Source organism: Crocodylus porosus, unplaced genomic scaffold (assembly GCF_001723895.1).
Source record: "Crocodylus porosus isolate Cpor-Errol unplaced genomic scaffold, CroPor_comp1, whole genome shotgun sequence".
Taxonomy (NCBI): Eukaryota; Metazoa; Chordata; order Crocodylia; family Crocodylidae; genus Crocodylus; species Crocodylus porosus.
In genome coordinates, this window is record NW_017728924.1 from 17,393,340 (window position 1) to 17,409,479 (window position 16,140).

At 42.0% G+C, this 16,140-nt stretch overlaps 1 protein-coding gene and 1 long non-coding RNA gene across 2 annotated transcripts in view; both read left to right on the forward strand.

Moving 5' to 3' along the window:
• Positions 1-4,633: 4,633 nt before the first annotated feature.
• The window catches only part of SMARCA1 (SWI/SNF related, matrix associated, actin dependent regulator of chromatin, subfamily a, member 1), a gene marked incomplete at its 5' end in the record, with an annotated part of 57,941 nt that continues 46,434 nt past the window's right edge, over positions 4,634-16,140 (forward strand). Inside the window, 4 exons of the mRNA XM_019540463.1 lie at positions 4,634-4,732; positions 13,138-13,304; positions 14,549-14,649; positions 14,751-14,851. Coding sequence (XP_019396008.1) covers positions 4,634-4,732; positions 13,138-13,304; positions 14,549-14,649; positions 14,751-14,851 — 468 coding nt within the window. The remainder of the gene's footprint in view (positions 4,733-13,137; positions 13,305-14,548; positions 14,650-14,750; positions 14,852-16,140) is intronic.
• On the forward strand, positions 4,741-8,589 carry LOC109313729. Its single transcript, XR_002102131.1, has 2 exons — positions 4,741-6,341; positions 7,814-8,589. It is a non-coding gene; the product is annotated as an uncharacterized LOC109313729 (long non-coding RNA).

The window sequence follows — 16,140 nt, forward strand, 5'->3', positions numbered from 1 at the left end:
GGGGCCTTCCCGAGCGGGGTGTTCTGCGCCGCCCTCGGGTGGTGTCAGAGCGGCCGGGGGGGAGGCTGAGCCCGAAGCCCAGTGGAGGGGAGGGTCTCAGCCTAGCTGGATGTCCTTGAACTTCAGCCTTTTCCTGCCAGGTGGAGCTGGAAGATGCTGAATTACCACCCCTGGTGCCGCACGCTTGGTGTATCCAGGAAGGGCCTAGGCGGCAGGAGGACTCTCTTCCTGCCCTGTTGGGTCGTGATGCCCTGGGGGATCATGATCCGCATCAGTGTAACAGGGCTTGGGCATTGCTGTGTGTACCCTGTGCCGAAAAGCACGCAGACTGTCCTTGGCACGCGCTGGTTAAAAGCTCGGAGGTCCTGAGTCAGACCCTGAAGCAGGAGCGGTTTCGCTCCCAGCCGTTAACCTGGGATGGAGACACCCAACCGGCTGGTGTAAATGTGGAGCAGGCCTCTGCTGCTTAGCCCTGCGCCAGCACAAGTGGCTTGCTGCAGGGTAATGTTAACCGACGGAGCTGAGGTTACACCCGTCAAGTGTATTTTTGGGTTTACCGCTACTCCCTCTCCTCCCAGGGTAGTCCCGGGCTCTGCCGCTACCTGGCAGCAGTGAGCTGGAATAGTTCCTACGCCAGGCACCTTCTTCGGCAGGGCTAATATCTCTGCGCCAGACAGTAGTATAACCATCTGTCTGTATTCAGACAGATGTGGGTAACGCTGGTGAAAATGTGGGTGGTATGTTGACAGCCTTGGTTGCTGACGTGACTCTTTCACTTTAGGACCTACCTATTGCAGTTTCCTACTAGAACAACATCCTTCCCTCAGCCTGGGGCTAACAAGTTTGCCATCTCTGGTTTAGTAAAGGTAGTCAGGGAAAGTGTTGTTGATCTCTGTAATCTCTTAAGCCAGTGGGAAACAACTTTTTTGACAGACCTGCCACAAATTAGTTCCACAACCAACCTGAGAGTTGCTCCATTCCCATTCCCCTCCCCAGTCTGCTGCTCTGCTTTCTGTGCCTGCCCCATCTACTGCTCTGTTATCCCCTCCCCAGTGTGGTGCGGGCCTAACGCAGAGGCTGCCTGAGCCACTTGTGCTGCAGGTGCCTTAAGCTATATCACTTAAGTTATGAAACACGTGGACAAACTTATTTATCATGAAATGCTTAGACTACTTGAGGACTTCCAGTATATTCTCAGAGGCATAGTTGACAAAACGAAATGCCTCTAATATAGAGGCAGCTGATTAAGTTTTGTGAACAAAATAAGCTATGTTGGCAAAAACATCTCTCTTAGGGGTTTTTTTCATGTATAGATTGTGTCTAAAACCAAAATTGCATCACTTAATTGCCTTGTTATACTGACAAGTATTTCTAGTGAAGATTTGATCTAAGCAAAAAGGTTATTCTACATATGTGAATAAAAGTTCATTTGTAACTGATTGGTGTACAAAGAAGTATCGGTATCCCTATAATCTGTATCTGAAAATAAAATAAAAAGTCGTATATCTTGTAATATTACCCAGACATAAGCATGAATGTGAGCACACTAGCTATCCACCTGCCTTTTGACAGCTGCGTTCCCTTTCTTGTTTCTGGTACAGTTGAAGGGAATACAGATAGCTATAAAGGAGACAGTTATAGTGACTATGAAATTAGCCAGAGTACAATCACAGTCAAAAGTTTAAGTAAAACACGCTATACATTTAAGCAGATCATGCACTGAGCTCATAGGCAGATAACCAGCAATATTTATCAAGCAATAGGCAGCAAATTGGGACTGACCTTGTGCTATTCAACTAAACAAATTTATATGCATACATAATAAGGGGAGTATTCTCTATACCAGTGTTGGGCAATTATTTTGGGCGGAGGGCTGCTTAATGAGTTTTGACGAGCCATTGAGGGCCACATGACAGGCAGCCAGGGGCAGATTAATATTAATTAGTATTAATATTAATTTTCTAAATTTTTTAGGAGATTTGCAGGCCAGATAAAATGGCCTGGTGGTCCACATCTGGCCCACGGGCTGTATTTTGCCCACCCCTGTCCTATACTATGTCTGCTATAAATGGAACTTTCAGCTCTTGTTTCATGGTTTTTTCCTTCATGAGGCAAAGGAGCTGTTCGTTAGGGGTATGCGAAATTGGCTGTATTTGACTCAGATTAGGCCCGAATTGGGGATAGTGATTTGATTAATTGATTTGGCTTACTGTCCCGATTCGATTCTGCCGAATCAGAAACTGAAGTTTCAATGCTGATTCGGAGAATTAGCAATTCAGCCATAGACACAGCTTTACATGTTTTTTTTTTTAAACATACCTTGAGGTACCAGGTGCAGCTCATGAATGCTGTGATGGTGGAGTGGATGGGGCGTCCCACAGGAGTGCAGGGGGGGCCCCCCCACATGCTTGGTGGTGAATCTGGAAGTGGACCAGAAGTACTTCTGGGTCTGCTGGGGAGTGCGCTGGGGGCCCCCTATGCACATCCCCCAGCTCAGTGATAAGCTGTGGGGGGGACCGTGGGTGCCCCCCCCCCAGACCCAGGGGGACCAGGCACTGAGCTAGGGAGGCGCGTGGGGGCCCACCAGTGCACTCCCTAGCAGACCCAGAAGTGGACCGGAAGTGCTTCTCGTTCACTTTTGGGTCTGCTGCCAAGCACTCTGGGGAGCCCCCCGTGCTCCATGTGCCCCAGCATCTCAGCATTCATGAGCTGCCTGGTACCTTGAAGTATGTAGAAAAAACGTTTAAAGGTGTGTCTATGTCCGAATCTCCAAATCTTTCTGAATCTCCCTGAATCGATTTGGAGGGTCCCAATTTGATTTGGAGAGATTAAAGGGTTTCCTTGCTTCGATTTGGATTTGGAGATTCAGCCACCAAATTGGGCTGCATCTCTGCTGAATTGAATCAGGGACTGAAGCTTCACACAGCCCTACTGTTCATTACTGTCTATACAGGACTGGATAGCAGCAGGGAAACTAAAATTTGCTTTGTAAAGGTCTGTCTGTACCTAAAATCTAATTAAAGTAGGGTGTGAAGTACAATAGCTGTTGAAAACAGATTGGTTTCGAAATTTAAAAAATCCTTTTTTGTTTACCTTACCACATGAGATGGGTTATTAAGGAATAATTATTTCTGAATAACTATTTGTGGACAAGCCTTCAAGTATAATTCTGCTGCCTGGGAAAGTTGAGTCACAGCAGAGGCAGGTGCTGGAACCATCTGTCTTCAGACTTGGGAAGACTGTGTTCCATCACATTATGTGATATGTTCTTTTTACAGTCATAAGGACTAAAAACTGTCCTCCCAGTATGGAAAGAATTCAAATTTCTAGTAATAAATGTCCTATTTGTCACAGGCAGACAGACTGGGAATTTTCTGATCACTTGCATTTACCTACTTAATTGCTTATAGAAGTGTTGCAGGCAGCATTTGATTGTTGGCAGCTGCCACAGCCAGCCATCACTTCTCTTTAAGGAGAGATACTGGTGCCTCTGTAACAAGGAGATTGCATCCAGTATTAGTGTTCACGGTGGTCCTTTTTTACAAAGAAGTTTCATAGGGATGTATTCCATTACTTGGATAAGTATATGTGTGTATTGCACACACATACCTTTGCATTTTGCATCTTAATAAATCAATCCTATTTTAACATCTGTTTTAAATAAGCTGTCACAACTTAGTTGTTTTACCACAGATGAGTGTTCAAGATGACTCATTTGTAACACTTTTTATATGGACCTGAATTCAAATATTTATGAAGTAGCATTTAGATTGATTCTCAAGAGCATATACCTATGGCACTCTGCAGTGCTGGGGTTTCTTATGAGGTTAGTAAAACAGTAAGCTGGGATGCTGCATTTATGCCCAGACTGAACAGGATACCTCTCACTTAAATGCTATGATTCTTTCACTTGTCTGTCTTTAAAAAAAAAAATCATTAATAGAAAAAGTATGTGTATCTTCAGCCAGGTAGGACCCCATTATGTAATGTACTGTACAGACTTGGGTAAACTCTTTGGAAGGATGCAGTCTTTTCCAAAAATGTAATTTTTAATGAAGTGGTAAATTTGAATTTTTAAACAAATGGTTTTTGAGGGAGGCTCTTTCACTCCAGGAGCAAGGTGCATACATGCATACGTCCCATGGAGATTGCTGCACAGAGGGAGTCTATAAAGTATAATCTGTCTCAACAGGCAAATGGCTGAGAGGAATTTAATCTGCATCTCCAAATGATTTTGTGTTTTGTCTGGAGGGGAAGAACATAATCTAGATGCTAAAATTTAAGCAGTTAGCAAATATACTTAAACCTTTTTAAAATTAGAACTTTTTCTATGGACAAACAAGGCATACCTCAGTCCCAGCCCTTTATTTCCTATCCCAAGATGTATGAGGAGATATGCTGGAAGGAATAAGAGTAATTCTTGGATTTAGATTTTATTTTTTCATATCTGCTCTTTATTTCTTCATGTATTTCAGACTGATTTTGGTGAATTAATATGCATTTGTTTTTTAATATATATTTCAAATTATTTGAAATTTGGTTAATTTTTTTGACTCTGTGTGTGAACTTTTTCAGTTTGACAGTTTTCCTGCTTCAATATGTCATTAATATAATGTTAATAAAATGTTAAAACTTTGATTTCCAGAAAAATGATCCTCCTTTTCAACTCAAACTTCCTCCGAAGGCAGCTAGACCTGACAAAGAAATTGATCCAGAATATGAAGAGAAGATGGTAAGTGTGTTGTTACAGCATAGTGGACGATTTACATTTTGGCAGCCTTTTAAATAAAAAATCTAAATGGAGACAATGGGAGGAAACAAGAAGGTACTGCAGACAGGATATGGAAGGGAGGGAAAGAAAATGGAACAAGGATAGCAATATTAATACAAATAGCTATAACTTATTCTCAGAATACATTTGTAAGTAATGTATGCTCAGGGAAATTTTCAATGCAAGGGGATAACTCTATCATTAAGTGTAGTTTGCCTAGGAGTTGAGGTATATTTTGCAAGTCTGAAGTAGGTAAGAACTAATGATTGTGCGCATGGACTTATAGCCTCTAAGGATTTTTTTTAAAAGGAAACTGGGATGCACAAGATGGTATCCTGAGGGTGCTGTGATATTGTAAGAAACATGGGTGTGTCTCATCACACTGATGAGGATATCTAAAATCTAACAGGAACAGAGATGGAAGACAAAATATTGTATGCTTTTAAAAGAAGACAGGACCTGGAAAAGAAAAGCAAACTAGGCTTGGGAGACCTAAAAAAAGGGCAGTAACGTTTTTGTGATCTGGACCCATGCATACAATACTGTGCAGTGATCAGAATGTGGGGAAAGAGCCTTATAGATCTGTATGATATAAGGCATATGCTGATAATTTGCACTACCTAAATGAGAAAAAAATCCTAACTTTTGGAACACCTCACAAAATCGTATTGCCAGTAAGATCTATTTAGGACCCATTTTAAAGGAAGAAGTAGCACTGGACAGAGAAAGTAGCAGTAATCACCAATACAGTACTCCTTTGCTTATTACTGAGAGTTTTGATACCATCTTAAGTGGCCTTAAACTAGTTGGGGAAAAAAGCTGTGGACAAGTGACAGACAGCCCTCAGTTACAAAAACCCTGCACATTCAGCAGCAAACTTACCTCAGTATTAAGTGGTAGTAAATTTAATACTAATGTAGAAGAGATTTGTTTATTTGTAATTCTCTGGGGTCATGAGGCTTGCTCAATTAAGTCAGGTGTGAAGATGTAGTTTTTTCCTGTCTATTAGCTACCTTAACACCTGCCTGCCTACCCAGCAGCATGTTTGATTCTGCCTGCTGCTCCGCCAGTTAAAAATGCAAAGAGGTCCTTGACCCCATGTTCCCACCATTCTCTGGGGAGGAGTTGAGCTTGCAGGCCCTTCACAAAACCCGCCATTATCACGATGCATACAGTGCCAAATGGCTGTCCATATCTATTGGTGAGACGGCTTCTGCTGAAGGATGAAGGCAGAGGACTTCAAATGCTGCTGCAGATGTGTGAAGCACACCAACTGCTGCTTCGTTGCCAGCAGCCTATGTGCTTGATTTGTGATGAGCAACTTGAGATCCTTGCCAAGGAAAGCAGCATCAAGCCATGCTATATGCCAGCAGAGAAGAGGAGGTTTAGGCTGTGAACATCAAGGCTTTCACTTCAAATGAGAACCTTTTTGACTTCCTATCCACTGATCCAGCTTGGATGAAACTGACTGGTCAGTCACAGCCACCTGCATTGCTGCCAGCTGTTGGCTAACCAGTCCCTTCAAAATCATTGTATCAGAGACCCTTTGCCTTGGATACCATCCAGGCAGGTAAGTGAAGATGAAATGCTACTACAGACTTCCACCCCCAAAAGTGGTCCCTGAGATTAGATGGCTGACAGGTTGCCACTAGTGCCCTACTTGCAGGTGCCTCAAACTCCAAGAAGGACACCTAATCTTTGGCTGCAAGCAAAAACCAAAATAAAAGCTCTAGTAGCTTGCATTTATTTCAACAGGGCTCTGTTGTGCCCTCTGCCAGGCCCTCATTTCCACTGACTGCCCCCTGTAACTTTTCTGTTGTGTGGCAGGTCTGGAATCCAGGGTTTCCCCTCTTCCACTTTGGCTGCCAACAAAAACAAATCCAACCGTAGCTATCAATTTATTTCAACAGAGCCCAGTCCCACCCATCCATTGTGCTCAAAATTTTAATTTGGGGGCAAAAATCTCTGTGTTTAGTAATCACTTGGGGTAGTAGGTGTTGATCATAAGTCAGATGTGTACCTGCTTGGGAAGATAGGTAATCTTTTCAGTTAGTGCTTAAGCCAAGCCTTCCTGTTGCCAGGTTTAACAGGTGCCTGTTACTTTAAGAGAAGGCAGCTGCAATTTAGAGAGCAACAGCTGTGGGAGGCTGCCTGTTAGGAGCTCCAAAAGAGTAGGGAGGCAGGGTTGAGAGCCATTAGCACCTACTGCAGAGCTAACAACTCTGCCATAATACAGCTAGGAGAAACTCTTGCACATCAGTAAAACACTGTTGCAACAGCTAGGCAGTCATACAAAGCTGCCACGGAGTTAAATCTGAAAGCCCAATTAAGGGACACCTGTAGCCCTCTCAAGACAGCTGGTGTCCTGGGGTGGGAGCACATATGAGCCAGGAAGTCTCATAATGTGAGAACTGATTGGGATCACTGGGGTCCAGCAGGGATCTGTGAGTGTGAAGGTTGACTAAGGCTCTAGGACTCTGGGGCTGCCTTCTTTTTTTTTCTAAACAATATTTCCAGCAAGGCATGGCAGGAAATACTGTTTTTATATTTGTTCTATGGCAGTCTCAATCTATTTCTCCAGGAACCATGGGCACCATCCTGAGAAATGGCTACAATATGTATCTAGCAGGGCTCCCTTTTGCTTTCATAGACAAGTATCTGCTTCCCCTTTGTTACATCATATGGACCAGTGTTACCTTCTCCGCAGAAAACCCGGAGAGTGTTTGGGAACATTGGACCTTAGTGTTATGAGAGTGTCTGCACTCTTCCCCCTTGCCCCACAGCCACAGCCTTGTACAATACGACAGTTGCATGTATACCAAGCAGTGCAGTAGTCTCTTTTTTGCAGTTTCCAGGTGCTCAACCACTGAAACAACAGGTCAGAAGGAGCAGCCTTCAGTAGACACTGGTGCTATTGTCAGGTGGTTCCAAGACTAGGCAAAGGCTCTGGTAATGGCATCCTGGAAATTACAGGGGGGCTAGGGAGTTATTTCTGAAGCTAAGACTGGAACAATGACTACTTGTACATGTCTTGCTTTCTAGGATCTCAGTCTGCAGCTTTGGGTCTTCAGGGTCTTTACTGCAGACAGTGGCTTGTCCTCTGGCAAACCTGAGGAAGAAAAGAGAGGGTGGGGAAACAGGGTTGGGCGAATGAATACTTGGGTAGCTGGTGATCTTGTGCTCAAGGAGTGTCATTCCTCTCCAACATCAGGATCTGGTGACAAAGGGCATTGTCTGTGCCAGAAGGAATACCATAGCAATGTGGAAAAGTGACTGGCAAGGGAGATGCTGAACCTGCTGTGGAAATAGGTGTGGGAGATGCAGTGCACCCTGCTTGGAGTCCTGTTTTACCAGAATGCATGGATGGAAGTCCTTTCTAGTTTTATTTCCTGACTCTTGTGTGTTTTCTTTGTTTGGGTAGCATCTTTCACACTTCAGGGGAGCCAGCCAATGTCTTGTGGCTCCTTGATGCTACCTCCAGGGAGCAGCAGTTTTTCAGGGATAAGGGAGAACAGATTTTTCTAGGGAATAAGACCCTCTGATCCATTAAGTCTGGCTGTGGGCTGGATGCTGTGGCATTTTGTTTTTTGTGGTTTAGACCTGTGCATCTGTCTAGGCTTCCTTGGGACTTGGAACCAACCCCTGGGACATAAGGGACATTCCCATATGTATAGTATCCTGCTGCCCCCCCATTAAATGCATGTAGTTACCCCTCTCAACCCTATTATTTTTTATCAAGAACTTTTTGATTTCTCATTGCAATGCTTGTTTCATTTGTTGTTAAATAAAACCAAACTTTGTTTATTTGCTGAGCTTTATTATTGCTGTCCCTGTTTTACATATACCAAAACAGAAAGGTTACTCTATGTCTGCTCCCTCTACTCCTGATTCAAGTACGTAGCTAAGGTACCTGAATGAGATAGTTTTGGTGTTTGTTATGGATCAGCAGCAACAGTTGGTTAATCCTCTGAGAGAGCTGCTTGGTCTCTACTACCCTCCCCTTGCCCATTGACATGCCTTTTACCTTGCAGTTAGGTAGGATGCAGTATGGCAGCATTTGGGAAAGTGATGGCTGGATGCATCTGTCTGAATGCTTAGTGTTCTCCACCAGGCCTTAGGGGCACTTTTACATGTGCTCTGGGGGTGGGGGTGGTGGTATTTAATTAGAGCGGCTCTGAGAGCCACTCTAATTAAAGTGCTGCAGCATCTCCTGTATCGGCAACCCCATGCTTAAAAATGATGGCCGGGGTACTTGAACTAAAGCTCATTGAACAAACGTTAGTTCAGATGCCTCTGGCACCATTTTTAAGCACGGGGATACTGATGCATGAGAGGGAGACTGTTGGAACATGGTAATTACCATGTTTCAGCAGACTCAATCAAATCTGTTCCAGCATGTTATAATTATAGTGCGTTGGATCAGTCTCCACACTTGTGTATATCTTAGGGCTGCCTAGGTGCCCTAAGATATATTTCATTGTCACCTTACAGCTGGGAAGAGCACAAGTAGGCTGGGCTTGCTGATCACCAGAGCCTGTAATACAATTGAGAAACAGCCCTGTCTCTTAATAAGCAGTGATTTATGGTGGAGTGGGACAAAGGATCAGGTGTTTGTCCCGTTGAGCACAGAGAAGCGATTGGGGATCCCTAAACAGATGAATAAGATCTTTGCTTTGGGTTTGGAGAACTTCCAAAAATGCAAGGCAAATATCTACTTTGTCACCATTCAGACCTCACAAATGACACAAGCAGTAGATTGGGCCGTGACCAATTAAAATGGAAGGAGCAAGGGATAGTCAGGGGTTGTCAGTTTCTAGACCGCAATCATGCCCAGTTTCTTCATGCTTGAAGAGACTTGTATGTTGGTGCTCCCAGCTTCATTTGGTGTCAATTATACTTGGATCCTGGGAAATGTAGTCTTTCTCATTTCTAAGGGTCTGTCACCACCGTGATTGTCCCATGGCTTTAACTACCCTCTCTTACCACTGCCTTTTTTCACACCTGAACTAATACTATGCTGTTTAGAGTTGGTTGGAAGGTAGGGCTTTATATGTATCCAGCTTTTCTATTTTCCTCTGTCATCCCACAGTCACTTGCTGAGGGTATGCCGCCATATGCTTTGTGAGAACTTCGGATGTTGTAGCCTGTTTTCCATGACTGCATCATCTTGCCCACCTAGGCATTCAAGCAAAGAAGGATTATGAGGTGATTGTGGATTTGGCATTGCAGTATCATATATGTTACAAGGACCTGACAATAGTATGTTCAGTAAGTGGAGGAATTTGAAGTTGGAGGTATCCGTTCCACATAGGCATTGTGAAATGACTCTGGCACCCTTGGCTTGGTCTTCCTGCCTAGCTTGTGATCAGCGGAAGTGAAGGCTTGAGATTTTCCAGCAGGCCTTCTATAGTTTCCTGGAAGACTACAGAAGCAGGGCTGTAACTGCCTGGTACTGTGCTCTGGGCAGTCCTCCCTTCTCCCTTCATCAGCTCCATTTCTTCCTGTGGCAGCATGAACGGCAAAGCAGGTAATCATGGCATGCGATGCTGGAGTAGTGATTGGAGACTTCCTGTGCCTGTGAGAAATGACAGCTATTTTGCCACCGATGCATGTTTCAGGTAGTGTTTTTTGGCTGGTTTATGGTGGTCAAAAAAAAAAAAAGACATTTCCTTTGGCAGCAGAAAATCTCAGTTTGGAACTGTGTTTCCCAGAATATCCATAACTGAAACCTACCTTCATAGATTTCATAGACATTAGGGCTGGAAGGGACCTCGGGAGATCATCGAGTCCAGCCCCCTGCCCAAAGGCTCACTAACACATTCTCCTGGACTGCTGCTGCTTTGCCCTCTCTGCTGCCCAAGTCAGAACTTCTGTAGGGCATGGGAGAAGTGGGGAATGGGAGACAGGAGAGGTGAGACACTGTTTTAGCTTCCTGCTGGGGGCTCTTCTTTAGGCCCTTTGGTTCATATCCTGCTCACCCACCTATCTTTACACTAGTATGCAAAGGACTCTTGGGACCTCCTTCTCAATGCTGCTTATTTTAAGTGTGCTCCTTTATATAATATGACATTTTTTTTCATTGAGGCTCTTCCACATAATGGTATTGCATGAAGTCACGGTGGAATCTAAGGAAAAAGTCAAATGCCCTGGGAGTAGGGGAAGAACTTTGCTACCAGAAGGTTAAATTTCTTATAAATAATAAGCCCTGTGAGTACTGCCTCCATTTTCAAGGATAGAAGACCTGGATCCTATTTAGTGGATTCTAGATATAGGATTCAATGCTTGTGTAATGCAGTAGAGCTTTGATGGTACTTTTTAGGCCGCTCTCCCTCTCACCTGCAAAACAGTGTGAGTCAATCTTGTAACCCTTAGGTCAGGAACTGCAGGGGTGCCTTTAATATATAATATTTCATCTACACTTCTGACCCTGAGTTGCTTTTTATTCTTTTATTATCATCTTTGGATTAGGAGTAGTCATCATCTGAGTTCACTTGCCCAATTAGGTAACGATAATGCACTAGAGATGTCAGTATTGTGCAGTGTATTTTCCTCTGCTGGCCTGATTGACCAGGTAAAGGTGGTGGTGGTGGTGTGTGTGTGTGTGTCCACAGTCCCAAGTCTTCCTTGACCCTTTTGGGGCTCCATATAGCCCCAGTGGATAGGGAGGAATTAGTTTGGCTCCTAAGCACTGAAGTAAGTATTGTATTTGGTTTTTATGTAGGCTGTACATCTTGAGGAAGAATATCTGTGGCCTTCTCCCCTCCCTGCCCTTCATTGTACACCTGTTTTGTCTCTTATTTAGTCAATGTTTTTAGCTTTATTAGAAGTTCATGACTTTACTTATAGGGCATGTTTAATATACTTTCTTTTACTCCCAGCAGTATTTTGAGATAGCACACTAAGGGATAGATTTTAGGGATAGATTTTAGTTTTTAGGTTTTTTGAGGCTGTGAGCAAAGGTTGCTACCGTTCTTTTGCTTTCAGGGAGAACTCATCCATGAGACCTCCAAATGGTCATGGTAATAGCCCTGGTGTCTTGAATTAGATTTGAATTGGCAAAGAGTCTGTTTTTTATTCTTCATGAAGATGCATTGGATTAGAGAGAGAAGAATGTGTAGGCATAAGCATTTGCTGCAGTATGCTTCATTTTGGTAAGAAGATAAATCATAGTACTTAAAAAAATTATAAACACCATTTAAAATTTTTAGTTTGATTACTTTGTTTTGGAGAGAATATTTGTAGTAGTTGTGAAAGGGCAGCATTGCTGTACATCTCTGTGTGTGTACACACCTCTTTTCAAAGTTTACATATAAATATGGTTTATTGTATTTTTAGCTTATATAGTTTTAAAGATGTTTATGCAAAAGCAAATCAATAACTGTGGTTTCAAGGGACAATAACTACTTAAGTTTTACTAGTGATCTTTTTTGCCACCAATGCGTGCAAGTTGGTAAGACCTCTTTTCATGCGATTAGCAAAGGGTGTTCATTATCAACACTTGAACAAATTCTCTGTGAAATTTATATTGCCCTCATGTGGCAAAAAGATGTGTTAGCATCTTCTCAGCCTAATTTTGAATCTTGCTTTCTTTGAAGTGGGCAAAGCTGCTACTGTTACAGTGCTTTTATTTGCATATAAAAATGACCTGCTTTTTTCCTTTTGAGGAACTTTCTGTAATTTATATATAGCTTAGGAATATTATACTAACTAATGCTTAGTATCTGCATAGTAGCTTAGTACTTTATTTGAATATGTGGTTTATTGATGCACGCCGGCAGATTTATATAAATACTGTTTAAAAACAGGTAGGAAAATGTGATAAGATCTCCTGGCTTTCTTGGTAAAGTTGTTGTTTACCATTCGTGTGGTCTATTAAATATAGTGCAGCAGATACTTCGTGGTTTTAAAACAATATTTAGTGTCTGAGCCTTTTCATACTGAAATTAGTAAAAAAAAAAAAAAAAAAAAAAAAAAGTTAACTCTAGTAGTTTGGGTCTCCTGTGAATCATTTTCTTTATTTTTTTTAAGTAAATTATTATGAGAATCAGTGCAGAGACTTGAGTGAAATCCTGGCCCCACTGAAGTCAATGGGAGGTTTATCTTTGATTTCAGTAAGGCTTGGATTTTGTCCTTCATTGTGCACTAGAAACAACTCTTGCCACCTTTTATAGTTAACATTGGTATAGAGTCCTTCAAGGAGTCCCCTGGGCTTTTTGCAACTCCTTGCACGTGGAAGGTGCACATGCATAAAGTGCTTTGCAGGATCAGGGTTATGGTGTATAAGTTTCTTGATCTATAGAAATACAGTTATTGCTGGTTGAGGAAACTATAGTATTTCTTGTTTTTTTCTTTGTCCTCAAATTTAGAAAACGGACCGAGCAAAGAGATTTGAGTTCCTCCTGAAGCAGACAGAGCTATTTGCACATTTTATTCAGCCTGCAGCACAGAAGTCACCAACGTCTCCATTGAAAGTCAAATTGGGGCGACCACGAATCAAGAAGGATGAAAAACAGAGTTTAATTTCAGCTGGGGAGTATGTTATCATATTCACATTTAATGCCTAACTTTGGTATTTTGAAGCAGATTTATACCTTTTTAACACCTTGTTAACGTAATAAGAAAATCTTGTGTATGTATATTTAGAGCTTTGCAAAGGGGGTGGGTTTCATTCATTTGAAAGTATCCCACATTAGGCGACTATTGGATTCAGTTTTGGGCAGATTAAATATTCAACTGAAAATTGTTTTCATTCTTTTTTTTTCCTCACTAGTATAGTGATCAAATGGTAGATTCTATGGTCTTTTTACACTGCTCCCCTGTACAGTGCCAGGAAGACGCTGCTCAGTACCTTGCTCAGTACAACTGGATTTATTTAGGATAGATTGGATTTGAAATTTAAATCAGGCTGGTACTGTAGGCCAGAACAATGTGGGTCAGGTGGCTTCCATGGCACATCAGTGGCATGGGGTTTTCCCTGCACGCACTCTGGGGCGAGGTAGCTGGGAGCTGTGCCCACACCACTGTTGCTTCTTCCAGTCGCCTTGCTCCTTGTCTGAAGCATGCGTACAGATTCTAGCCAGTGGGCAGCTGCACTGGGAAAAGATATCTACAAACTGCATCTGCACTTTTCCCCACTCCCCCACAGCTGCAGTTCAGGCACAGCTGGAAACTGCCCAGCCCCAGCATAGCTCCTCACTGGGGGTGGAAGCTGTGGTCATTTCTGCAGTAAGAGGAGGGGGAGAGGAGCATGGGTATAATCTGCTGATGTCCAACCTCAGTATAGCTCCTCACTGACTGGAATCTTTTACCATGCTGTACCTGGGGAGCAAGGGGCAGACAGAAGTGGCAGCAGTGGCTAAGCTGCATCTCTTGGCTGCCTGATTTCATCATAGAAGCAGGCAAAACCCCCAGCATTGAGGCATTGCCAAAACCACATTGGACCGGAGATGGGAAGGGGAGAATAAGCGGTAGTGGCATGGGCACAGCTGGAAGCTGCCCAGCCCTGCTGTGGGCATGGGTGCAGGCATAGGCAAAGCCCTCCACCAGTGCAGGCTGGTTCTGGCCCTCAGGCTGTATGTTATTGACCTGTGATTGTAATGATTTAGAGATGGAATGAATAACTGGAATAGCTGCTTAAAATGAATTAGTTCTGTCAGAGGACTGAAAGGGGTTGTAAATTAGATTGATTAGAAGTTGCTGATATCCTATTTTCCTGTTCTCTTAAAAATGCAGTCATGACTGAGTTTGCTTATATATTTACATTCTTTCTTTCTCCAGTTATCGTCACAGACGCACAGAGCAAGAAGAAGATGAGGAGTTGCTGTCTGAGAGTCGAAAGACATCTAATGTGTGTATACGATTTGAGGAGTCTCCTTCATGTGAGTATACTTTTTGTTTGCTTGGATTAAAGTAAAATCTGTTGAGCAGATCACAATAAAATTAAAGTATTTTTCTACTTAGAGGAATCTTATATTTACAGATGTGAAAGGAGGCACGCTAAGAGATTATCAGGTTAGAGGGTTGAACTGGATGATCTCATTATATGAAAACGGTGTTAATGGCATTCTGGCAGATGAAATGGTAAGTAGTAGTCTTTCATAGTTTTGTCAAAAATAGCTGTCTTATTTTGACTTTTTGAATTTTATATTTGGGACCTTCAGCTGTCCAGAACTTTTTGCTTTTAAGACTAGCCCTATGAATTTAAATTGCATGAGCTGCATGCTACTTTACTCTTGTAAGAAAAAAAATACATGAAATGATAAACTTACTGAAGGTTATTTCTCTGTTTACATATAGTTTTGTATGCAGTAGCTGGTTGAGAAGCAATAACTATTCTTTACCTTACTTAAATGCATAATTGATATGGATTCTACAACTAGTATGTCTAAGAAGAAAAGAAATATGGGAATTATTTCTTCCAGAAGGGGTTTAGAAGGAAGCAGCAATTTATGTGCTAAACTGATGGTGTTACTGAAGTTGAAAGACAATGAAGTTAATCTCTTCTTTTTGTATAGAATTTGGATGCCCTATGTTAGTTACTGTGACAGATGCATTTAAAAATATTTCATGGATTTAAATTAGTTTTTTTTAAATACCAAATCTTAAAAGTAAAGTTAGTCTATTTTTATGAAACAGGCCTTTTTATTGTCAATGTATAATATAGAGTCAGAGTCAATTCACTTAAATCAGGTGAGGCCTTTAAGCTTAAATCAGCTTTAATCAGTGGAGCTTTCCAGACAAACCAAAAAGCTGATCGGCTAGTTTTAGGGTTTTTCTTTTTTTTTCCCTTGTGGATGTTGACAACAAAGGTAATTTTTTCCTGGAAAGGGCCTCTGGAAGATTGCCATGCATCCCAAGGACCAGTTTTCTTGCAGGCATGCACACTTTATTAAGTTAAGTTAGTGCATAAAGAAATAGATTTCTTGGGGTGGATCCAGCTCTAACTGAAGTCAAGGAAGCTTTCCATTAACTTCATTGGATATGTCATGTTCTAGTTGCAACAAACTGAGTCATCTGTAAGTATGTGGAAAAAGTAAAATGTAATGCATCCTTTAAATATAAGTGAAAATATCTTTAGGGAAGATATGGTTCTATAGCCCTGAAATAACAATTTGGGTATTTCAAACAAAGATGCATACATTATAGGAGGGCTTGAGCCAAATTTATTTGAAAATTAGCTTGCAAATGAATACATTTTCAATAGTGTTTTATTTAGTCATATTTTCATAAAAAGGCTATAACCAGAAGTGTAACAACATAGGATTTTCATTTTTCTGCACTAAAAGGTTTTTCTCTGGTCACTTGACTATAAACTGCTATAGCCATCATGTGAAAATAATTTGCTATCCCTTTGTTATATGACATTTAAT